Below are 26,005 nucleotides of genomic sequence, written 5' to 3'. Positions count from 1 at the left end.
TCCCCCATGTCCAGTCACCTGGAAATCTTGTTAATTCTGCCTCTACAATGTATGGTCCATTCATAGACTCACCACCTTAGTTCTGGTCTTCATTACCTCTTACTCTGAAAACCTGCTAAAAGCCTTCAAACTGATCCCACTACTTTCATTCTCCTCCAGCTGCCAAAATCATCATGAGAAATTAATCTCATTACTTCTAGTCTTACCTCATTTGGAGTCAAAGTATAAAAATATCTCGGTTATTGAAAGGTGATTTTTAAAATTGTAAAGAATATGAGGCTATTTCAATAATGGGATCAAGTGTTTTTTCTTTATATTTTTCTGAAAACGTGAATGATTTTCTTTGTTTAGTAAAATTATGATACTGAAGAGTCATTGTTAAATTGATGAGATTTATAACAAAAGGGTTGATGATAATTATTATTATACCTGACATTTATATCATGCATAGAATCACACATTTAGAGTTGTAAATGACCCTAGAAACCATTGAGTCTAACCTCTTAATTTTGCATATGAGGAAACTGAATCACAGAAATGTTACATGACCTCCCCAAGATCACAAAAGTGTTAAGTGGCAGACCAGGGATTTGAACCCAAACCAAGCCTTTATTCCATTGCACCAAGCTCCCTCAATAATAGTTTGTAAAGTAAGTTCACACTATCTTAATTGATTCTCACTGCATCCATGGTAAGTAATTAGTAGATGTGTTTCTCTGTTGTATAGCTGCATTAAGTGGGTTAAGTTCATAGAGGTTAAGCATCTTGGTCAAGATCACCTAGCCAAGGACAGAGAGCTGAGACATGGCAGTTCTGGAATGCGAATCCAGTTCTCCGAGTTCACAGTCAGGACTTTTTCTGCCTCATCTTATGTCTTCCCTATTCTACGCTTTGCCATGTTTTGTAAAGTTAGTTATATGATTTTAATTTTCTTGCCAATTATGGAAACAAATGGATGAATTAGCAATGACACTGTTTAAAATACAGGTATAGTTGTGTGAAACACACCTGCTCAGTAGTCTTGGGCTACGTGGACATGTACCGTCAAAAGCAGTAACCATCCTTTACCATGTTAGAGGACACCTATGCCTTGAGAACTTTGATGACAATGAGTATGCCTTCTCTGAAGCTAAAGTTTAATTATTAATTATATAATGTTATATTGAGGCCATCCATAAGGATAGTTATCCCTCTGTTACAAGCTCCATCTTCCCAACTCAGTACAGTATTACAAATCCCCTCAGTATCATCTTTATTCTCTTTTTCTTTGATCCAATTTTAGAGGAAGAAATGGCCACTCTCATTGTAAATACCAGCCCCTCTACTTGTGCCCTTAATCCTATCCCCTCCTAACTTCTCCAGGAGCTTCCCCTCTTTCTCTCCAATTTTTAATCTCCTTATCAACTAACTCCTCTTTTACCTACAAACATACCCAGATCTCCCCTATTTTAAAAACTTTCACTTCATCTTCCTACCTTCTCAGGTTACTATCCTATGTCCTCCCATTCTTGGCCAGACTCCTGGAAAAAAAGCTGTCTACACTCATGGCTTCACTTTCCTATCTCCCACTTACTTCTCAGCCCCTTGCCATTTGGCTTTCAGCCTCACCATCACCTTAACTCCAGTGACCTTTTCTCATTACTTAATCCTTCTTTACCTCTCTGCAACATCAGTAATTACCAAGTATTTATTAAGCACCAGGCGTTCTTTTAAGAGCTGGAGATAAGAAGAAAGGCAAAAACGTGGTCTCTGTCCTCAAAGAGTCCATACTCAAATGGGAAAGCATCCTGCAAATTCATGCGTATGTACAATATGGTGAGCAGAGGGAAGGTAATCTTGGAAGGAAGGCCCTAGCAGTAGGGGTCTCAGAAAAGGCCTCCTGAAGGAAGTGTCCTCTGAGCTGAGTCCAGAAGGAATCCAGAGGCAGAGATGAGAGGGAAAGCATTGGAGGCTTGGGGAACAACCAGGAAAGTTTGGGGGATGGAATGTCGTGGGCAAGGAACAGCAAATAGACCCATGCATCTGGATTGAAGGGCACATGTTGGAGAAGAGAGCATAAGAAGCCTGGGAAAGGAGGAAGAAAGCAGGCTGTGAAGGTCTTTAAGAACCAAACAGGATTTTGTGTATGTTCTTGGAAGTCATGGGGAGCCACCAAAGTTTATCGAGTAGGGAAGCAGCAGGGTCAGACTGGCACTTTGACAGCAATGGGGGGTGGATAGGAGTTGGGGGGACACCAGTCAGAAAACTGGTGCAGTAGTCTAGCCATGAGGTGATAAGGACCTGTACCAGGCGGGCAACTGTATGAGCAGAGAGGAGATATATGGGAGAGATGTCACAAAGGTAGTGAGACAGCGTATGTGGGGTGAGTGCAGGTGAGGAGTGAAGGATGACATCAAGCTTCAGTGATTGGGAGGATGGTGGTGCCCTCTGTGGCAAGAGAGAAATTGGGAAGAAGGGAGGGTTGGAGGCGGGGGTGAAGATAATGAGTTGTATTTTGGATATATTGAGTTTAAGGTGTCTGTAGGACATCCAGTTCAAGATGCCCATTAAGCATTTGGTGATCAGAGACTTCAAGTCAGAAGAGAGGTTAGCACCAAATAATTAGATTGTTAATACTCTCTCCTAGTTTTAATATCTCTCTATAGACGTATCAAACTATCCATGTCCCAAACGTAACTTGTTACTTTTTCCCCAAACCCTCCTCCCTTTTTCCTACTTCCCTTTTTTATTGAGGGCACTACCACCCTTCTAGCCACCCAGGTTTGAAATTGAGCAGTCCACTCAGACCATCACCTCCTTCCCACCAAAACCTTGGATTCTACCTCTGGAGCTACCCTGGATTCTGACAGTCCAGCTTTGGCCTTACCTTACCTGGATGCAGTCATCTGCTGAACTTTCAGGCCATTTGCATGCTTTGCCATCCCTGCTCTGTCCATCATTTCAACCTCCTACCCAGCAAACCTTGGACTTTGCCCTGGAACCAACTAGGCTCTGATGGGCCCACGTTGGCTTTATCTTGTTCAAATCCAGGCCTCCACTGCACTTTCAAGACATTTCTACACCACGTCCCCACAATGTATTCACCACCACCACCATCCCCTTCTATTTGTTGCCTTCCCCTGTTACAATGTCAGCTTCTTGAAAGCAAGAACTGTCTTGCTTGCTTCTGTTTTTATTCCCAGCGCTTAGCTCAGCGCTTGGCACATGGTAAGCACTTAATAAATGCCTTATCTAGCTGTCTAGCCTCAACTCTTCCCTCTTCCTTACCCCTCATATTTCAGTAAGTTGACAAATTTTGTCAACTCTACCTTTGCGATATATTTTGCATTCTACCCTTTCTATTCACGTACCTGGCTACATATTCTTTTTTTTTCTTTTTTAAAATTAAATTTTATTTTCTAGTCAACAAAGGTCTACCTTCTCTCCTTCTTTTCTCCCCTACCCCAGGATTGCGGCGGGGGGAAACTCTTTTACCAACATGTATAGTCAAGGAAATTATATTCCTACATTGGACATATTAAAAAAAAAAAGTCTCAATCTGTACTGAGTGCTTCACCACTCTCTCCCTCTAGAGGCAAATAGCAGGCTTCATCAAGAGCCCTCTGGAATCATGGTTGGAAATTGTACTGATCAGAATTCCTAAGTTTTTCAGAGTTGTTTGTCTTTGTTGTTTCTTTCCGCTTGTTCTGCTCACTTAACTCTGCATCAGTTCGTTTAAGTCTTCCTAAGTTTTTCTGAAAGCATCCCCTTTATCATTTCTTATAGCACAGTAGTATTCCATCACATTCATATACTATAACTTGTTTAGCCATTCCCGATTGATGATTATGGTCTCTTTCAGTTTCTAGTTCTTTGCCACCACAGAGAGATCTACTATAAATATTTTTGTATCTATGAGTCCTTTTCTTCCTTCTTTGATCTCTTTGGGGTATAGACACAGTGGTCGTATCTATGCTGGATCAAAGTGCGCATATGTACAGATTAATAGCCATGGGGCATAGTTCCAAATTGCTTTCTGGCATCAGCCACCTATTGTTACTGAGGCCCCCCACTGCATCCTACCTGGACCACTGCGGGTGAATCCTCCTTAGTCCCCAACCCTTCAGCCTCTTCTGTCTCCATTTTATCTTCCACGTACATAGCTGGCAACATGTTATTCCTAGCATACAGGCCTGGCCATGCCACTTCCCTGTTCCAGAAGCTCTCCAAGAAAGTCCTCTGTTTGAGGTCCTTCACAGTCTCCACAGTTCACCTTTTCCAGTGTGTTGTACCCTTTCCCTTTACAAACATCTCATTCCAACTGAACCATCCTACTTGCTGGTCCTCTCACATAATACTGGATTGCTCATCACTGCCTAAATTGCCCTTGTCCTTACCTACCCTGAGAGAATCCGTCACTTGCTCGGGGTGCTGATACCGTGCCATACCATCCCAGGAAGCTGGAGCCTCCCCACGATGTCACTTTATCGATATTTTGCATTTGATATTCTATGGAGTTGTTATGCCTCCCCCAATACAGTGCATGGTCTCTGAGGAGATGGACTCGTACTTTTTTTTTTTTTTTGTCTTTGTATCGTCAGCGTGTAACATAGGGTCTGGGACATAGTAGCCATTTAATACTTGTTTGTGGATTGATTGATTGCTAGGTGCTTAATAGATCCTTATTGGATGAAAGTGAATGAATGATATGGCTATATTTGAAAATAAATCTATATTGGATGCTAACAAAAGCAGGCATTTATTCCTATTTACCTAAAAAATAGACGTTTTAAATTTGAAAGGTATATGATTCTATAAGAAAGCCAATTTTCTTCTGTAAGACCAGAATGTAATTGTATAAGAAAGGATTTTAGTCTGCTTTACAAAATAAGAATCCAGGAGTATTGTATGTCATATATCTTCAATTAAAAGAGGAATATACTTCATATGAATTTCAGCTTTCAGAATCATATGAGGCAAATCAGATAAAAGATTAAAGTGTTCTGCTAGATCGTTTAATTTTTCTTACACATTTATTTACACTGAATATGATATTTCACTCCCTCCTCCCTTCTCTGTTTTGTATTTTTGGAGCTATTTGTTCAGCACATACTAATAAAATTTAAAAATTAGGGCCTATCTCTGGAATCACAAAATTAATTTGAAAGCTTAAAACTTAAAATGTGTTCTCATTAAAGTATACTCTACGTTTTTTATTCTGTTAACTCGATAGCATTTTTTCCTTTATCACATTACATCTACAAATTCTCTGTATTGCTCTTGTAATTAAGATTTTCTGAGGATTTTTTTGTTTGTTTGTTTTATTTTCAGGCGATGGGTCCGACTGCTTTTTGGACGAGAATTTCCTCTTCAGGATCTTCTGGTTGTCTGGGATGCTTTATTTGCAGACAGCATCAATCTGGGCTTAGTGGACTATGTTTTTGTAGCTATGTTACTATATATTCGAGATGCATGTGAGTATAAATTACCTCATCTGCACTAGTTATTCTGCTTTTTTTGAAAAACGTTCTCTGCCTTTAAAAGTGACTTACATATGCTTAAAATTGTGTGATCAACAATTGATTGGAATTTTAGCTGAACATACTAAACATAATTTTTATTAGCCAGCGTGTGTGTATTGCAGTAGGTAGTGTTTTGAGAGATTTTTGAATATTTTCTGAGCCAGGTTTCTAGAGAATACAACCTCTGGTTTAGCCCTGCTCGTTACAGAGAGCATTGGATCACATACACAAAAGAGAGTAATACAGACATGTACAGAGCTCCACCTTCTGACAAATAAGGAGTATCTTCTACAAAGCTGGAAAACTGTTTATAACACTGACTTTTTAACAATGAGAATTCCAGGCACCAAGGCGTGCCTTTCTTTCTGTTATTGTTCAACACAGTATATTCCCATCGTGGTAGGAGAATGTGACCCTACCCATCTCCCAAGTTAACCTTTTGTAGTCTTTGATTGACAGGAAATCCATGTATCCTATATTGAGCAATCTTGTCAGTCTTTTACCTGAAACAGTTTCCAAGTATACTTAAAATTTCCCCCAAAGGGGTTGTTTTCTTTCTAGTAATAATAATCACTCACAAAATGAGATTAGAGGGAAAACATATTGATAAGAATTAACAAAAGATAATTTCTTGAGGAAATCAAGAAATAGAAGGCTGTAAGGGGAGAAAAAACTCCAGTAAAAATCGTCCAATTTCTTGGGAGATTCTCTAGTGCTAGAAAGATAGATTGCTTGGGCAAAGGAAGATCAGACCTTTGATTTAAGAAGACTGAAATGCATGTTCTGCTTATGACACATACTTACCCTGTGATCCTGGGCTAGTACTGAATTTCCCCATGCCCCCTCATAAGATGCACAACAGTAGCTGATCTGAATTGGTAGCAGCACCAAAGAAATCAGAGGTCCAGGCTAAAAGTAAAAATTTCCAATATTGACTGTTTAAAGAATACTAATATCCATTAAAAATTCAAGTTAAATCTATTTCATTCTTAAAAAATTTATTTAAATGAATTTTGATTTTTTTTTAAAGTCCACAGAACAGCACATTCTTCATGCAAATAAAGTGTGTATTGGTCTTTGAAGTTTAACTAATTCAAGTTTTGTCAGACTAAGTAAAAAGTTCATCCTAGAATTCTTATTTGTCAGGCAAAACTTACCAAAGAACAAAGGGATAACAGAAAATATCTGTAAAGTCACAGGTCTTAGGATATTCAATGTAAACCTATCTCTCATTTTAAAAATATATATTCTTGTGAAATACAAAAAAAGAAAGCAATTAATGTCCATGAGTCTTTTTTCAGTAAGTGACTTACTGCTGGTTATTATTTTCACAAATCTTAATGAATCAAATTGCTACTGAAATTTATTCAAAATTTTGGAAACCTTTGACAAATATTTTCTTTCTTTGTCCTTTCTTAATTATAAACCTCATAACTGTTGCTTTTAATTAGTTGACTGACTTTATGGCCTGTGACTGTTCTTTGTTTTATTAATTTATATTCCAGTTGAAATAATAAGTTCCTGAATAGTTCGTTGATCATAGAATTGCTGAGATTTGAAACTGGAAGGAATTTGAGGGATTTTCTGGTCCGTTCCCCTATTTTTGAATAAGAGAAAAATATACTCAGTGATTTTACATGGTTTTTCTAAAGTCACATGGCCCATTAGTGACAGAACCAGAATGCAAATGCCCTGCTTCCCTGTTGAACGATTGCTGCAATTATACTGCTGCTATTAAACCACTGAGATCAGGTGGAAGGACCATCCGAGGACATGTTCTTCACCTCCTCGTTTTACAGTATTGCTAAAGGCCGCACGGGAAATGCCAGGTTTAGAGTGGAAGCCAAGGCCTTCTCTCTGGATGCTGCTGCCTTTCATTTTCTCCAGGTGCTCTGGAGCCAGAGAAGCAGCAGCCAGAGGAGCTAGATTCAAATCCTGCCTCAGATTCCTCCATGTCAGAATTTGAGTTAGACCAGATAGCCACAGATTTCCCTTTCACCTCGAGAGCTTTAACTTTATAAAATTTTAGTTCTCATCTTCAAATACAACTCATTTGAACGTAATAGTAAAGGAGGTCACCATCTTTCAGCAGATGGAGTCACATAGAATTCAGGAACTTCATTTATAAACCTATTCCCCTGTGAATTTTCTGAATCATCCTGGATCAGTTACAGACTTGATTTTTCTTTTTCAGTTTTCCTAGAAGTTATAGCTATATTTTCAAGGGGTAATAATTACATAGTATTCAGGTAGATGAAATAGTAATATTAATTTAACATCATAGGTTAGAATATCCACAATTGCTTGGAAATCCACCTCTTTGGACAACTGGATTGTGTAACCCCGAGATTTGTTGACAAGAATCTTCTGACCAGCAGTCTCATCAGATCTGTTGCATTGGGGGAGCTGAGGACAGCTTGCAAGACTAGTGATAAAGATAATATTGAGTGAATATCTTTGCATATCAGATGTGTGTGTGAATTTTTTTAATATGAGACATGATTATTCCCCATAAACATGTCAGAATAAGAATATTTTAGGAGACTTCACAATCACCAGGTGAATTTTTTAAGTGGCAAAGACTCATGAAGACTGTCATGTAGAGGTCAGTCAGTTGGAGGGGTGGAAGGTAGTATCCAGACCAAGTATTTGGGAATAACAAAAAAGGACCAAAAATTCTTCAACTTTCAGTAGGCACCGTCAGTGTCCATATTACTTCAGTCAGCTTCAAACTACCCAGTCTTATAAAATAATTATAGACAAATAGAATCAGGATATTGGAGTAAAAACACAGAAATCCCAATGAAAGCCTCATGTTCTTTGTACTGAGTAAATTTATTTTAAAAAGAATCTTTACAGTACGTTACCCTGAATCATCTTATAATTTTCATGTTTCATCATTTAATTCAGGTGACCACTGAGGGAAAAAACACAAGGCAATGTTTTAAATACATTTGCCACCAATCATTTCTGACCTGCCTTCCTTTTTTCAGACAGAAATAGGAAAACTTTAATCACCTTAAATTTCCATGAAATATATTTTTAATTCAGAGTTTTATAGAGGACTAAGAAGAAAATTTCTCCTGGAGACTTATAGAGCACATAAGTTAATAAAAGGGATAAAAAGAATATATAGAGAGTGTTTTAGTTTAGTTTACCAAAAAATGGTTGAATGAAAAAGGCCATGAAAGTTTTTTAAATGAGCTGGAGGAAAAACGTTTGAATCATTGTGAAATGGTGAGCTGTGTGCATGTCTGTAAAATGAGGATTCTGATGCTTGAGCTAATTACCTCATAGGACAGTGACGACAATTCCACTTTGTAAACATGAAAGCATTTTGTGATTCCACGTTCCCCTAACATTAAAATAATGGAACCATGGACTATTGACCTTTATCATCTTCCTGCCATATTTTACAGTTGAGAAAACAAACTCAAAAATGTTCATTGATATCCGCAAAATCACAGCCAGGATTCAAACCCACGTATCCTGATTCTCAATATAATGCTTTTTTTGGTGCCTTTTTGCTGGTAAAAAAATATATTTATTTCAATTATTTTATATAAACCTATGAAAAATATTTGCTTTTCTAAATCTTGGGCAATATCTGGATTATAATCATAAGTTCTTTGTTGGACTCATTATTAAAACAACCTTAAACATTTATATGTCTATACCACCTAGTGCAAAGAAAAGGAAAAGAACAATTCTAGATGACATTATTTCAGCCTTCTTGAAGCCTAAAATCTATTAAGAAAGTAAGCTGACAGTTATTAGGAGGCCAGATTCTACAGAAAATGCCTATGTCCACAGCAGTCATAATAATAATGTTATCCCCATAGTGCTAAAATTATCACAGGTACACTTTTAGGTGTGTGGATTTTTCAAAGACACTTTCTCTGATTACAGTTAATATTTTAAATTGTACATCTTGCACATGGAATGATATTTTTCTTTTTTTTGACATTTTTCAGTAGCATATTATGTTATATGTATACTTCTATTTCACTATTTAGATACAAAAACTAAAATACTGTAAGACAAAGAATTACTTTAACAATTTATCAAATTAGTTAGGAATGATAGATTGTCTATTTTATTTTTCACACCCACTTTTTCACACTTCTCTTTTGGTAAATGCAGGAGTTTCTTACTTGTCAGATTTACTCATTCCTCGTCATATCATTTGACCTTCTAGAGCACTTTCAGCTTGTACTGCTTTATACTGAAGTCTTCTCACCCATTTCCATTCATGCTTTGATCTATAGATATATAGATATATTCTTATTGTTTGCTTATCGATTTTAAATTTTGTCTTGAGCCTGGAGCTACGCTGAAGGTCTATCTTTCTACCATTGTCTGTATGGCCTACACTAAGATTTCTGTTTCTGTTCCTTCATTTTCTTGTTAAGAGCATGTTCAACATCAAGTCAGTCTGTCAAAAATAAATTCATTTCAATTGCTAACTGAATTTTATTTGACTTTTACAGGGAAACCTCACCTAATCAAGTCATAAATTCTACCTAATCCTTTGTTCTTTTTTTTTTTTGACTGCTTTTTTTATTAAGGAGTGGCCCTTAATCTTCTTGCTCTTTGTTGTTTTCTTTGAATTTTAGATATCAGATTGTTATCGGAGATATTTGATATAAAGATATTCTTCCTAGAATATATTTTTTCTTCTGATTACAGTTGCACTTATTTATGTAAAAGGTTTTAGAGTTCTTTATTTTACCTTTTATAATATCTTATAACCCATTTTCCAGATTAGAGCTCTGTCTTCTACCCATAATTGCTAAAATTTCAACCTTCTGTTTCCTCTATTTTTTTTCCTGGCAGAACTTCTTATATTTTGGTTGTTGATCCATTTGGAATTTATCATGATATGTGGTAAAAGATGGTGTTTTAAAATTATTTTCTGTCATATTGATTTTGAATTTTCACAGTTCTTTCCCCCCAAAAGGCTCCTTTTTCCAAATAATAGTTAAGTTCAAAATTCTCTACCTGTTTGTTTCTCAGTCTAGTTCATATAGTCTATTCAACTAATTCAAAAATATTTCCTAATTTTTTCCAGTGCCAAATAGTTTTATTAATTACATTTTTGTAATAGATTTTAAATATGATAGCTCCTAGCCTCCTTTTTAATTTTTTTTCACCATTCCCCTTGAAATTCCTGACTTCTCTAAGAATTTTTAAATTTTATCTTACTCTATAAAGTATCCCTTTGGTAAGTGGATTCAAAGTAGCAATAATCTTGAGAGTAATTTTAGTAACATCATTTTTACTTTATTGGCACAGTCCAGTTATGAACACTCAATATTTCTCCAATTACTTTGGGCTTTTTTGTATAAAAGTTGCTTTGTAATTGGTTGGTTAACTCCAAGATATTTGATTTATTAAAAATATATGGAATTTCTCTTCCTCCTGAAGTTTGTTAATAAAGTTAAAAAAAAAGATGATGATTTTCATAGATTTGCTGTCTATCCTGTTTACTAAACTTATTGTCTCATTCCATTTTTTCTTCTTCTCTTTCCCTGTTCTCATCTTCTTTTTATTATCTTCTTGCTATTGTTAGCATTTCCAGCACTTTGTCAAATCATAATAAAGACATTAGGCATGCTTACTTCACCTGTTGTCTTATTAAGAAAATAAAGTACTCTTTCATATCTAATGCTAGCTCTTGATTATAGATAGATCCTTTTGTTCATATAGGGAAGGTTCTTTTATTCCTTTGCTTTGTTAAAGTTTTTTAAAATATCTATTTTCTCAGAGGCTTTACCATGTTTGTTGATATAATAACATAATTTTGATTCACATAATCATGGTGATAGTTTTCCTAATGGTGAATCAGCCTTATTTTCCAGTATAAATAAAATTCAGTCAACATGATTAATTTTTAAAAGATATTGAAACTGTAGCCTTTTATTAATATTTTTAATTAATTTTTGTATAAATATTCATTAGTGATACTGCTATTTAGTTTTCTATCTCTCGCTGGTTTGGGTAACCTAGTCCTTTGACATAGCACAATTAATTTGACTCTTCCTCTTCTGGGCAGAGTTGCCATGTTGTTTTCTCTTTCCTGTGATCTTTTACATGGAAGATATAAGGAGGAACCTTACAATTTAAACATCCTTTAAGCTAGTTTATAGCTTACAGTTCTCTTTAAAATCCTGTTCTCTGTGTATACTATTGTCTAATGTTTCGCATTTTTCTCCCAGTTCAATCCTTAACATTTTAGTCATGAAGTGAAGGTGGTTTTACCTTGGACATGCATTATAACTGAAGAATGAAATCAGGATTTGTGACTCATACAGGTTCAGCTTCACACAGAAAATTACTGACCCATCGCTTCATATGGTCCAAGTTCTTTATGACAAACATATTTTTTAACTATGTAGGTTACTGCTATCCTTTCTTTGAGAAATCAGCTCTAGCTATCATATGCTCTTGCTTTAAAGTAATAATCGATTTCTCTTAGGGCCAGACCTTTTCTTAACCCTAGTTCACATCTCCTGGATATTTTATTAGATGGAGACTAACGTAGCTGCTTAACATTTTCCCTCTTTTCCCTTTGGAAGACTGTATAATTTAATGAGATCTTTTTCCAATGGAAAAATAGATATAGGATAGAATCTTTAATCTTTTTAAACAGTTTGTATCACTCGAGTTTTGAAAGCCTTCCCTGGTTAAAATGATTTAAAGTGCAACATTATTTCAGTACCCTTCCATCCCAACATTTGTTATGCACCTGAGCCCTCCATAACCTCCCCCTCCTACCTGGAGTCTCCTTTCTTCTTCCTACCCCCCCATATACTCTGCATTCCAGTGATATTGGCCTTTTGGCCAGTCCTCAAACAAGACCCTCCATCTCTCAGCTCCAGGCACATTCTCTCCCTGTCCTCCAGGCCTGGAGTGTTTTCCCTCCTCATCCCCATCTCCTGGCTTCCTTTTAAGTCTCAGCTAAAATCTCACCTGTAAGAAGCCTTTCGTGATACTCCTTGGGCTACAGCCTTCCCTCTGTTGATTATCTCCAATTTACGTATCCTGCATACATCTTGTTTACATGTAGTTGTTTGCATATTATCTCCTCATTAAACTCTCTCTTACCTTTCTTTGTGTACTCTGTGCATAGCAAGGTGCCTAAGTTGCTTAACAAATGCTCGCTGACCCATTGGCTGACTGACCTACTTGTGTATCAGGTTCTGTCATAGGCTCTAAGAATACCATATGTACCCTAAAAAGTAAATGTGAACATATGAAAAGTAACTTGAAGTGATTTCATAGCAACATAGGTTTAGAGCAAGAAGAAACTTTAGAGTTTCTCTAGCCCAACCACCTCATTTTTCAGATGAGGAAACTGAGTCCCATGGAGGTCACACAGGTAGCGAGTGGCAGATTTGAACCTAAATCCTCTGATTCCTGTCTGCACCCGAAGAATTCTGAACAAATTAGCAAGTTGTGGGTGTGCTTCTTCCATCCAGTTAAACCATCACCCCAAGAGCTTCCTTTCTTTTCAATATCACAATAATCCATGTCAGTTCTGGTTAAAGAACTCAGGAGGAAGAATACACTCTTACCTCAGGCTGCTGTGAAATTGCAGGCTGAGCTTTACTGTGGAACACACCACATCTGTCAATGTCCAGTGATAGCACCAAGACCCTGGGTGCTGCGGAAAGAACAATCAACTTGGGTTTGAATCCCCCTGCCTTGCACCCAGTGGTTGCATGACCCTGGGAGAGTCACTTAACTTCTCTCAGCGTAGGTTTCCTCATCTGCACAAAGGGGATAAGCCCTGTAGTGCCTCCTTCAGAGGGCTGCTGTGAGGAGAGCAATCATGTATGTGACATGCTCTCTGCAAACTGGTAAGTGCAAACATTCCCTGTTCTTTGGTCCTAAAGAATAGCAGGCTCTTTCAGCTTGGAGAGCATCACCCGAAAGAATTATAGACATGTTCTGAAAAAATGACAGGTGAATGGAATGATTGCCCTTTGACGAGTTACTTAGCACCACCTTAACATATGAGGTGTGACTGTAATGTAATGATATCAATTTCCATAAGCCATATACAAAAATCAGTTTCACTTTGTACTTCAGAAGACAAATTTACACACACCTATCATGGAGTTATAAATGTAGTGTTGAGGTTTCATTTTGTTTCTTAACTTATATTTTAGTAACAATGAAAAACTTATTTTATCCTTACTTGGTCAACAACAACTTGACATGTAGATATGCATGTCACTGAGTTGGGCTTTTTTTCATCCCTTGACTGTGTTGTTTTAGGTGACTTAAATAAATGCTGCCTGCCTGCTCTCCTCACAGAAGTAAAAATGGGTATAGAACAGTAACTCCTAAGAACTTTCGTCACCAAAGCAAGGCAGCACAAGTCCCATTCATCCCCTTTTGCAGGTGGAGCTCCTGAGGCTGTGAGGGATGATGTAATTAGTCACCTGGAAGTCCCAGAGCATTTTCACACTCCTCTGTTCTTTCCTCCTTCACTACGTTCACTATCTATCCATTTGACGCTCTGTGCTGATTGCATTCAAATCCTTATTCAATATCTTTACCTTCCCACAACTTCCTCTTACTTCATCCCCTCCCTCTCTCTTCAGACCCCTTTTCCCATTCCCATCACCATTCCATTTTCTTTTCTCTACACCTCCTTATTTGTTGTCATTGTTGTTGTTTTTATAAATAGTATTTTTTTTCCAATTACATGTAAAGATAATTTTCAGCATTCATTTTTTATAAGATTTTTAAGTTCCAATTTTTTCTCCCTCTCTCCCTTCTCCAAGACAACCAGAGATATGATATAGATTATACTCGTACAATCATGTTAAACATATTTCCATATTAGTCATGTTGTGGGAAAAAAAAAAAGAACAAAAGGGAAAAACCAGGGGGAAAAAAGTGAAAATAGTATGATTTGATCTGCATTCAGACTCCATAGTTCTTTCTCTGAATGTGGATAGCATTTTCCATCATGAGTCTTTTGAAATTGTCTTGGATCATTGTATTGCTGAGAAGAGCTAAGTCTATCTGGTTGTTCATTGCACAGCGTTGCTGTTACTGTGCACAGTATTCTCCTGGTTCTGTTCACATCACTCAGCGTCAGTTCACATATACAACTCCTTATTTGAAACAGAACCGATCCAAAGACCTCAAGGATGCTAGCATCGTGCCTTCACTGGGCAGAGCCCGCCCCATTGCTAGGACAAATGCAGTAGCATCTTCCAAGTTCTGCCTCCATATTTTACTTTCAGACTGTGAGGTAAGCAGGCTAGCAGAGAAGAATCTTTGGAAAGGTGAGGAGAAAGAGAGTAGGTATAGAACAAACAGTCCTGTGGCTGGGCCGGCCCTTGGCAACTGCTGCACATGGGTCCCCAGTCATTTCACTAGGGTGTCCAGGTTGTCCTGAATGCTGGTTGTCCCATCTTCCCCCTTTGCTACGTGATGGCAGTGCTATAACCATAGGTGTGTGTGGGAGGCGCTGGGCCATTCCAGTGTGCCAGAGATCCTGGAGCCAGCACTGGGAGCAGTTCTCCAGGCTCCAGCGTGCCATCATTGGTTCAGGCACCACAGATACTCTGTTTCCTTCTTCCTCTTGGCATTTCCTTCTCATAGGGTCTGGAGAGGGAGAAAAAGGAGACATTCCTGAGGACCTGGTAATCCTGACCCTCTACCATTCTCTCTGTGGTGCAGTGGCATTGCTTGGTGGGGTCAGTCAGGCTCTCTCCCCTCCCTCTCCCACCCCCCCAGCTCTCAACTCCCAGTGTGAAAAAAATTGAATAGCCATTTTCTCCCTCCTCTGGTCACTTTGTTTTCCACAGCTTTTTGCCGTGGCAAGTTGTCCTGGAGCCCTGGCTAATATGGGCGATAAAGAAAAAAAAGTTTAAATTTTAAAAGGATGTTCCTCTGGTCATTAGTCCTTAAATCCCCCCAACTGGTACTTCATGGCCTAGTTTAGAAGTAGGGGAGCAGAGTCCAGTCAGAAAGATTTTTCTTTTTTAGCCAGCAAGATAAAGGTGAAAATACTGCCCTATGTTTTAAGTTAAGAGGAAAAATTTGATTAAAAGAATTCTCTTTGTAAAGTTTTGTTTCTTTTTTAATAGACATTGGCAGGGAGGGGCAGAGAGGAGAATGGTATTCCCTAGCTAAAAAGAACCAGACAGCCTTAGTTTAAGATCTGGAAGATTAAATTTGTCATCCTTTTTGTGAAAGTCTCAGTTTGTTTAGTACAACAGGTTCTAAAAAAAATAAATATAGGACATGTCAGGGACTTAAACAGGGTTGATGAGAGCATTTATCCATCTTGCTTTTAGAAGGGAATCCAGAAGGCTGATTAATAAGCACTAAGAGAAGAGAGTAAACACAACAGTAGCCAGTGAAAAAACTCTTAAGGACTTTAAGGTCTTTCAAAGGTGTAAGGCTATTTGGCCAAGAAAGAGAAAAGAAACACTGTTGTGTAGAGAAGGATGTGGCCCTATTTTCTACTTCTTTCTGAGAGCCCTAAGATAATATAAATTCTCTTGCCTTCATACCAGATTCATTTTTTTTCCCCACTCTGTCCCAGATCCCACTTAAAATTGTTGTGTGTTAGGCTATTTTGTATTTTTGAGAGTTAAAATAATTAAAGATCTTTTATAAGTTCAAAACACTTTGAAATAGGTAAATACATATATACATATATATATATATATATTCACACACATAGTAGGTTCTCACTTAAATTTATTGAATGAAGGTCTGACCTACCTAAATAGATTGCATTGATCCTGATTTCCACTGGGTTATTTTAATTAGCTACCATTCACAGACCTACTTTACAGGGCTTTTTCTTCATTCAATTTATTCAGTTTTGCATGGCTGAAAAATGGACAGTTTAGGCCATGTTATTAAGATAGCCAGTTTGGTCTGACCAATTTCTAATATTGAACCGTTGAATAGTTTTTAAAAAGTAATTTTCTTATTTATGAGTTTGATTGTTTCTGGTGTGTGTATATGTCTATGTATGTATGTATATTTGGTGCATTATAATAACTGTAAAAAAAAATGTGAGTGAGAACCCTGTGCCATCCTTAGTATGCAAGCTCTGTGACTTTGGGGGTGGAGGAGAGGAGAATCCAGGTATCAGAATATGAACAAGAAAAACAAAAGAATGAGAAAAGAAAACGCAGAACAGATAAAGAAGGAGTAGGATAAGTGAGTGCTTTACAAATGAAAGCAGATGTATGAAATTACAAGCTGTCGGATCAGCAACGGAAATGAAGATGATAAAGTGGTTCCCTGCACAGATTATAATTATTCATTTTGCCCAGTCCTGCATCCTTTCCCCATAATCCTCGTGGGGGAGGGTGAAAGAAGGTACAGTAAGAGATGATGCTTCCAACGTGAGAGGGAAGGCTGAGAATCCAGAATGTCTCGGTAGCCATAAGACAGTTGTTTATTTTGCAGTTTGGACTGATCCTATTGACTTGACGTTATTTTCTGTGCCTTCAAAGACATTTTTTCAACTAACTGTTCTGATTGATGAAAAGGGCTGTTGTAACAAAAGTAACTGTAAAGTTTCTTTACAATTAGTGTTATTGGAGGCAGCCTGTATACTACACAAAACAAGCATCATTAATAGGCTCTGCTTTGACAGCCACAGCAGATGGATGGCCTGAATTTAGATGGTGCAGAAGAAATGGAGTGGTTTACATAGACCTGCCTAAAAAGATGTGTTTAATAATTGCACTCATAATTAGGTTGATTTTAACAGAAATGACAATCTCATAGGCAGCTAGACTTAAAAGGTAACTTATTATATTCAAATTCTATGAGAAGTATCACATAGGTATTCACTTAAATCTCTTGTTTAACAGGAACAAACAAATATATTTGAGGAGACATTTTAATAGGTCCATGTTCTCATGGCTTTCAGTAGGATTTTGTAAGTAGCAAAACTAGAGACATAAAGCACAAAAGTATAGAAAGAGCAAAATATCTATGTCTATTTTATAGTTTGATATGTTTACATATACCTGCCACACCCTAAAAATGATATCTTAAGCCATTAATATAACTAAAGGATATTAAAAAGCCGTATCATCAGTTCAACGTGCTGCTTGAACAAATATTGAAGGGCCTGAGAAAGGGGCTTAACCCATGATTTCCTTAGTGTTGGGGGTTCCCAGGGAAGACCTTCCTCTTCCAATGCACCTCTGCACCTTCTCTGCAATGTACAGCCTTAGCAAGGTGCCCAGAGCACGAAGAGGCTCAGTGACTCACCCAGGGTAACACAAACACTATGTATTAGAGACATAATTTGAACTCAGGTCTTCCGGGCTCCTGTTACCCTAGATTGCCTCAAGAAAAGACATATTTAAGGGGTAAAGACTCAATCACTGAGTCCATCAACTAAAAGAGAACAATAAATGACCTTTGAAGATTATTTTTGTTTTCTTTAAGTCAGATCTTATAAATTCAATGATAACAGAAAAGAAAAAAAGAAAAACTTTAGCCAGAATATATTCAATTGGTGTCACCTCTTTGCCTTTTTTTTAGTGATCTCCAGTAACTATCAAACCTGCCTGGGACTTCTGATGCATTATCCACCAATTGGGGATGTACATTCACTTATCCTCAGGGCCCTTTTCCTTCGAGACCCAAAGGTAAGTCTTCCAGTTTAGAAACTGATGTTAATGACTTGGGTGGTAGGAGGAGGACTCTCATTTTCACATAATATAAAGAATTCCTATGAAGTTTACCCCTGAGTTGATGATAAGCATTTGTTTAAAGTTTGTAGACCAAGAAAAGAAGCTGTCACTGACTTCAGAGACCTAAGATGCTGCAGTAAATTGTATTGAAAGGTGTCATGTGAAACGGAAGAATAAGTCTCAGGTTCCTGCAAAGGGCCTGGTTGTGCCATTGTGCACTGCTGCTAACTCAAACAGATCATTCACAACGACCTCCCCATCCAGCCACATCTCATCTCTGGCGTCCCTCACAGGGGACCATGTGCCAAAGTAGAGCCTGGAGGGCAATAGCAAGACCAGCAAACTCTATCTGGAAAACAGACCATCACTCATTATTCACATTTACTAGATGCTAAAACCCTGAATTTATTTAATCCAAAGATTATGCTTTTCTAAATCTTAGAGTTAGCAGTATTTCAAATGGATATTTAAACAGGCTCCAAAGCAGATTTGCCCTATGAAAGATGATAGCATTGCACAGAAATTTTCTTTACACTTCATAGAAAAAGTGTGCACTTTTACAACTAATGTTATATTTCTTGAAAATAAGAACATTTAATGATCTTGAAAAAAAAATCTGTGAATCCTTGCTGTTTTTTGAGCCAAACAAAAATATTGGATGAAGTGAGAGAGAGAGAGAAAGAGAGAGAGTGCTCAAAAACGAATGTAAGGATGCCAGGCATTGGATGATAATCGCAGCCTTTGGATCTTTGGCAGACCCCCCAAAACAGTTGTGCTGGCAGCTTTAGAATTGTCTTTGAGTCAGTCTGTCAGTTGGTTAGGCTGCCAAAGCTATCTCTGAGCTACCCTGGCCTCGAAGTTCAGTGCCCTTTCAAATCTGAAAGATTTCTTCACTTTCTTCCTTTACTGGCTCCTGTCCTTGTTTGTGACCTCCATTCATTCTTTTATGGATTCAAGAATATTGTCTCCTTGTACCTGTAGCAATTTTCTGCAGAAATATGTATTTTTGCATCATTTCTTTTACACACAGAGATTTCTTTGAGCATCAGAAACATAATCCATCATTTCTCTGATATATAAGAAGTGCATGTAGTTTTTGAAAGATTTAGGTGGTAGCCTATGAAATCAGTTCCAAATCGATTTTCCTGTATTTTGGTTACAGACAACAGTATTAATAGATATTTGTAAAAAGGAGACTAAAGGTAGAGAAGAGAATACATGCTAACCCACCAAATTAGAAATCCTGCCTTTGTAGTTTTTTAAATGTAATTCAGGAGGGAAAAAAAAGAACGTCTTAGCTAAAACCATCTCTCTTGGTAATTTGTTCCCTAGAATAATGGAGCTCTGCTTCCCATGAATCACTCACCTTGTTGCAGGATCCTACGTGGGTCCATCAGTATGATTAGTGAATCCAGGTGCTTTTTCATGTTTCTGTGGCTTTAATAGAATACTTTTCATGAGCACAGAAGTAGAGTACTATACATATTATGACAGAGGATAATAATGTAAAATCTAAAGGAAGTAACTAAACAAAGTACAATTAAATCTTCCTTTAACCGAAAAAAAAAAAAATTCAGCCTCTTAACAAAGGGAATTCCCTCATTCATATTCAAATAAGAGCATCCCTGATATTGAACCAAAATATACAATAGTATTACAAAGTAGAAGATGTTAAGCATGAAAGTCAAAGCCTAATCTATAAGCTTTGGGGAAGGTCCAGAGAATTAGGTAAAAGGAAACAGATTCAGATGTTTCTCTGAGAGTCAGTTCATTGCATGACATTCATAAAACTCGGATGGTGTAATGGTGGGAAAAATAAAAACAGACAAACCATGTCATAATATGGAGACCCAACCTAAGTCAAAATGGCAAGAGAGGCACTCGGTTTCCATGCCAAACATAGCCTCTTGTAAATGTTCACTAAATGAAACTAGTAGCAGAAAAGAGCAAATGGAATCCATCAGACTGAAAATATCCCAAGGAATCGATGTTACCCATTTGTTTTTAAAGTGGAAAGTGATCATTCTTAACAGAATTAACTTGATGGTGAAATTTTCCAGCTCTACAGTATATACTTAAGTGTAAGAGCTATAGGATAAGTTTACCTTAATTTATAAGAAAACACAAGGGAAAAAGAGTAATTTAGCCAAAAAATAATAACTCGCTAGCATTTATGTAGAGCTTTAAGGTTTACAAAGCATTTTACAAATATTACCTCATTTTTATCTTCACAAGAACCCTGAGAGGCTGGTGCAATTGTTTTCCCTATTTTACAGAAAAGGAAAGTGAGGCAGGTATCAGTTAAGTGACTTTCCCCGAGTCCTATAGCTAGTGTCTGAGACCAGATTTTAATTCAGGTTTTTCTGACTCTAGGCCCAGTGTGCTGTCCATGGTGTCACCTAGCTGCCTAGGAATGATATTTTGTTTTATTTTTTAGTAATTGTAATTTCAGACTAATTTCAAGTTACTAGTTGTAGATCGGTAGGACTAAAAAAATTTCATCTATTTTCCCCACAGAAGGTACCTATGTAGAAGTGAAACAACAAAAAGGAAGATTAAGATTAGTTACACAAATCCCCCATCAATGAATTAGTTAAGAAATGAGATTTAAAATAGGAAATCACTACCGTCTCTATACCAGGTACAAATGGTAGTCAAGATAATAGCATTTTGCAGTACATTACTATAATGACAGCATTTTTGCCCTGTAACTATCCCCAAACACCAGAAGACACTGATAAATTGAGAACACATGAGTGTTTTAAATATAGGTTTGATTGGTTTTGGTTTTTTAGCAGAAATTTGCCAGTTATTTGGCAAATGCTGCTTATTCAAACGAACTAAAGTTAGCAGTTATTATAGACATATTTCTCTGTCCTCCCAACAAATTTCATAGAATCTCATTGGGACTAGGTCTCAGCAGCCGTCTAGTCCAACCTGTGTGAGGAAGCTGGGTGGCACAGTGGATAAAGCACCAGGGCTGGAGTCAGGACTGAATCAAATCTAGACTTAGACCCTCACTGGAAGTGTGACTCTGCCTCAGTTTCTTCAACTTTAAAATGAGAATAATAACATCACCTACTTCTCAGAGTTTTCGTAAGGATCAAATGAGGTATTTGTCAGGCTCTTCACACAGCACCTGGCACATAGTAGGCACTTTGTAAATGCTTATTCTCCTCCCTTCCCTCTTCCCCATACCTCTAAAACATCCCTGACAAGTGGTCCTTTGCTTGAAGACCTCCAGCGAGAGGGTTTCTTCTTGAAACCATTTCTGAGCACTTGTTCAGAATCGTGACTGAATAGATTGTGTAATTGGAAGACAAAAGAATTAGGCATCATGAGCTTAACGTGCCCGGCCCTTTCAAGCAGTCCTCACGTGACCTCTGGAAGCCCTTCATCGTCCTGGATGGGCCCTATTAGTGTAGTTTCCCTCCCAAGGGTCCCAGTACACAGCACAGTATCCCCGATGTGTCTGAGCAGGGCAGAGGGCAGAGGGCAGCATCCAGAGAACACCCTCCCAGCCCTGGACGCTCAGTAGCCCATGTGCTCATTAGGTTTGGGGCTACCTTACCATGCTGTTGTCTCCTGTCAAGCTTGCAGCTGGTATTGAACCACAATGTACTATAACATTATTTGAAGTTAAAATGTTTCTTGATATACTTTAGTAAAACTGGTCAACATTAATGAACTCTTTTGAAAGTCATTATGTAACAGACGAATGCCGGGCATATGGATAAAAATTTAAAATAATAGTCTATCAAAAGATTAAAAGTAACTGAAGCAGTAGGACCTAGAATTGCTCAAAGGACTATTGGAGGATTGAAATGTGGGGTTTATGAAAATCTATTCTGTGTGAAGAAATGGCATGGCAAATACATACTACTAGATGAAAAATTGTCACAGACTCTTGTACCCCATATATTATAAATATGGTTTGTAGGCTTCTCTTGTCATCCTCCTGTCCTCATTGTCTCATTTTCTTTTCTTTGGTCATATCGCTAGCACAGAATAGATTTTCAAACAGAATCTCTTGGTTAAACTAGAGGGAGGGCCAGCTGAAAAATATGAAGTGATTAAAAAACAGAGTTCCAACCAGAGTTGTTCAAATAAAAAAAATTTTAAAACCCAATTAGAAACAAAAGTCATAGAAAATGTGAACATATTGTGTTCCTTAAATAACCAGATGTTCCTTCTCTCCTGAAGGCAGTAAGGGCTAGGAATAAAAGGTTTAAAACTATTGTTTTAAGTTAACTGTGAATTTTGCAAATCTGTTTTTACCCTTTAGCAAATAAAATTCTAATACAGCAACATAAGCAAAGTAATTTTCATCATTGGGCGTTCTTATTTGTATGTTGTTGTGTGTGTTGAAGTGTTAACCTTATCACAATGACTTATTACAAATGAAATACAGTACATAAAAAATTACCATTGTACATTCTGCGCTAGGAAGTTGCCGGCTCTCCTTTGTCAGTCTCGGAGGCTCGAATGTTTCTCAAGAAATATACCTCCTAAGTTGGGAAGCAGCCCTTTCACTAGGGCGCATTACTGTTTGCAGAGGAAACTAGTTAGAAATAAGGCAGTTTAATTTCACAGAGCCATTTGTGTATATATAAACTGCCTATAAAAATATATAACATGCACTGTGATTATACTTGTCCAATTCAAATTGGGCCTCCATGTTTGAGATAATACTAACTTTCATTTCTTTATCTTATTGTAAAATGTCAGATTTTAAGAAAGTAACTCAATTAAACATTTACTCATAATGCAAAAATGAAATTTTATATATTTGTATGTGTGTATATATATGTATATGTAGTGTGTATATTATATATATGAATGGAAATGCACATGACAGCATCAGTAGCATTGAATGACTTCAGCAAAATGGGTCTTTTGCAGAAATTAGTGCTTCAGGAAGTAAGTATTCTAAAAATTGAGAAGTAGTGACTGACTTCAAGCTTCCAAGGTCAGAAGAAATTTTATTCCTGCTTTTAACTGAATATTATCTAAGTGACCCCCAAATACATAGATGCCTGACTGTTTGAACAGTGTACATAGAATATCAGTTTAATGTTCTTTTCTTGATGCTGCTTTACCTGCCAGAGACTTCTGAGGTGGCTTCACATGCCTGAAAGACTGACTGCTTGGTCAGTCTACTGGTGCAGAGGCTTCTTTTTCCTTCTTTTTTTTTTTTTAAACCCCACTCTCCCGCACCCCATGAATTGGTTTCTGATCCCTCCTTAGTTGAGGATAGTACCAAAAGAGCTGGAAATTTACTTGGAAAACTGTCACTATGAGGATTTTTTGTGCTTGTGCTTTCTTTGTTAGACTATTCTCATAACTAAGAAATGAGGAGAAAAAGTAGTTCTTGATATTGCTGTTAAAATGACCATTCTTTAAGCATCAGATTACATGTAGCCCATCAGAAATTTATTTCGTCAATATTTTGGGTTTTGCTAATAATCAGATATGTTTTTACATCCAAACCACTAAGCACATATTTTGATTACATACAAATACCCAAGAAAGTTTTGTTTATGAATTCATCCAACTTTTAAAAATTACATAATTTAACAATAATATGAAAAAAATTTGAACTAAATGTTTATTTTTTATTCACCATATTTTTCTTTAAGAAGTATGGCCACGTATTTCTCTTCCCCAATTTATGGTATTACAGGTCCCTTAAACAATTTTATATTTATTTTGTTACATTTTAAATAATATTTTTCAATTATACTTGATTTTTTTTTTTGCCAAAAATGTTGTGTTCAATCAGACCAGATTGATTTTAGTAAGTAATGAAATATTCTTGAAATTATAATCCTAGTTAAAACTTAATATTCTATTCTTCCTCAGGCAACTATATTACCTAGTGGCTTAAATGGCTATAATAAAAACATAAGAAAATCAAAGTTTAAGACCTTCCAATGGGAGTGGAGGGGGAGTTACATTATGCTCCTTTAAAACTAAGTCACTCTCTTATAACATGTGAGATACTTAAAGAGACTTAAGCATTCTAACAATTCACTTCAGCAGACAATTTTTAAGGACCTACCATGTGTCAAGCATTGTAGCAGGTGTTGGCGGTACAAAGAAAAAAAATGAAACAGTCCTTCCAGAATAAAAAGTGACTATTTGAGGTAGGTCCCTAGGTTTTTAGTTGAAGGTCAGATTTCATTATAGTAAACTCTAGAGTTAGTGAAATATGACTGTGTTGAATGTGGTTAGAAATAAATAGACCATGGCTATGATTTGGAAATCTTTTGATTATAGAAACTAGGTGGTCTTTATAGTAGCAGAATTTGACCTGCAGTGCTACCCTAGGGTACCTCATTTTCGGGGATGGAAGTGTGTTATTGTTCAGTCATGTGCGACTCTTTGTGACACCATGGACTATAGTATGGAATATAGGCCCTTCTATCCTCCACTGTCTCTTGAAGTCTTTCCAATTTCATTTTTATCCATGACACTATCTATCCATGTTATCCTTGATCATCCCCTTCTTTTGCCTTCATTTTTTCCAAATATCAGGGTCTTTTCCAAGGAGACCCGTCTTCTCATTATGTGACCAAAGTACTTAAGCTTCACCTGCAGCATTTGACTTTCCAGTGAATAGTCTGAATTGATTTCTTTGACTGATTTGATCTCCTTGCTTTCCAAGGGTCTTTCAGAAGTCTTCTCCAGCACCACCATTTGAAAGGGTCAATTCTGCAGCACTCAGCTTTCTTTATAGTCCAGCCCTCTCAACCATACATTGCGACTCGAAAAACCATAACTTTGACGCTACAGACCTTTGTTGGCAAGGTGAAGTTTCTGCATTTTAGTGTGTGGTGCAGCCTTCCAACGAGCAAACATCTTTTAATTTCATGGCTGCAGTTGCCTTCTGCAGCGATCTTTGAACGCAAGAATATAAAATCTGACACTGCTTCCATTTCTTCTCTCTCTATTTGCCAGGAAGTGATGGGACCCGTTGCCAAGATCTTAATTTTTTTTGATGTTAAGCTTCAAGCCAGCTTTTACACTCTCCTCTTAAACCCTCATCAAGAGGCTCCTTAATTCTTAATTAATTGTGGGGGATGCTTAAATAATTACCAGAAAGTGATAGAAGAGCTCGTCAAATATATCTTTTTTATGCAACCTAAATTTTTCATCTTCTTTCGTAATGTTCTAAATAACCTGTCTGTTAAACACATAAGATTATGGTGACCCATCATGCATAAATATTTTAGGAAACAATGAAAGTAACTGTAAGAGGGATCCATTTCTAAGAGTTATGCCCTAGTGTCTTGATTAATAATAGCTGCCATTTACATAGTGCCTTAAGGTTTTCAAAGAGCTTTACATAAGTTAACTTATTTGAACCTCTCAGCAAGAATATAAGGTAGGTACTGTTATTTTTTCCCAGTTTTAGACAGAGGTTAAGTGATTGCCCATGGTCACACACCTAATGAGCATCTAAGGCTGGCCTTTAAATCATGTCTTCCTGACTCCAGGTCCATTTTTTCATGCGCTGTACCACCTAGCTGGCTATGTATTTCCTCAAATCTGAGAAACTGAATTTTCAGCAAGAAAGCTGGCTTCTTTAAGTTATTTATGTTTTTAAAAACAAGTTAAGTTCTTAACCTTCTGCATAAACATCTTTACCTGTCAATCTACGATGAAGAATTGTATCGAAATCCATGACAATGGTGTGATTGTCTTTTTTTGCTGTTTGAAATCTAACAATACAGTTAATCACTTTTGGTTTATAAAGGAATTTGTTTTTAAAAATAAAAGCATGAACTTTAAACAGTTTCTCTA

The 26,005-nt window shown here is 37.1% G+C and overlaps 1 protein-coding gene across 2 annotated transcripts in view; it reads left to right on the top strand.

Annotated features, from left to right (window-relative positions):
• Window positions 1–26,005, top strand: part of TBC1D5 (TBC1 domain family member 5) — a 421,860-nt gene that overhangs the window by 280,816 nt on the left and 115,039 nt on the right. For both annotated transcript variants that reach the window (XM_027872233.1, XM_027872232.1), the window contains 2 exons: window positions 5,311–5,453; window positions 18,048–18,154. In XM_027872233.1, coding sequence (XP_027728034.1) covers window positions 5,311–5,453; window positions 18,048–18,154 — 250 coding nt within the window. The remainder of the gene's footprint in view (window positions 1–5,310; window positions 5,454–18,047; window positions 18,155–26,005) is intronic.

The sequence above is a fragment of the Vombatus ursinus genome, unplaced genomic scaffold (genome assembly GCF_900497805.2).
Source record: "Vombatus ursinus unplaced genomic scaffold, bare-nosed wombat genome assembly UNPS02014799.1, whole genome shotgun sequence".
Classification (NCBI taxonomy): Eukaryota; Metazoa; Chordata; class Mammalia; order Diprotodontia; family Vombatidae; genus Vombatus; species Vombatus ursinus.
The sequence above is the reverse complement of the archived record's forward strand: the minus strand, read 5'-3'. Positions and strand labels throughout refer to the sequence as shown.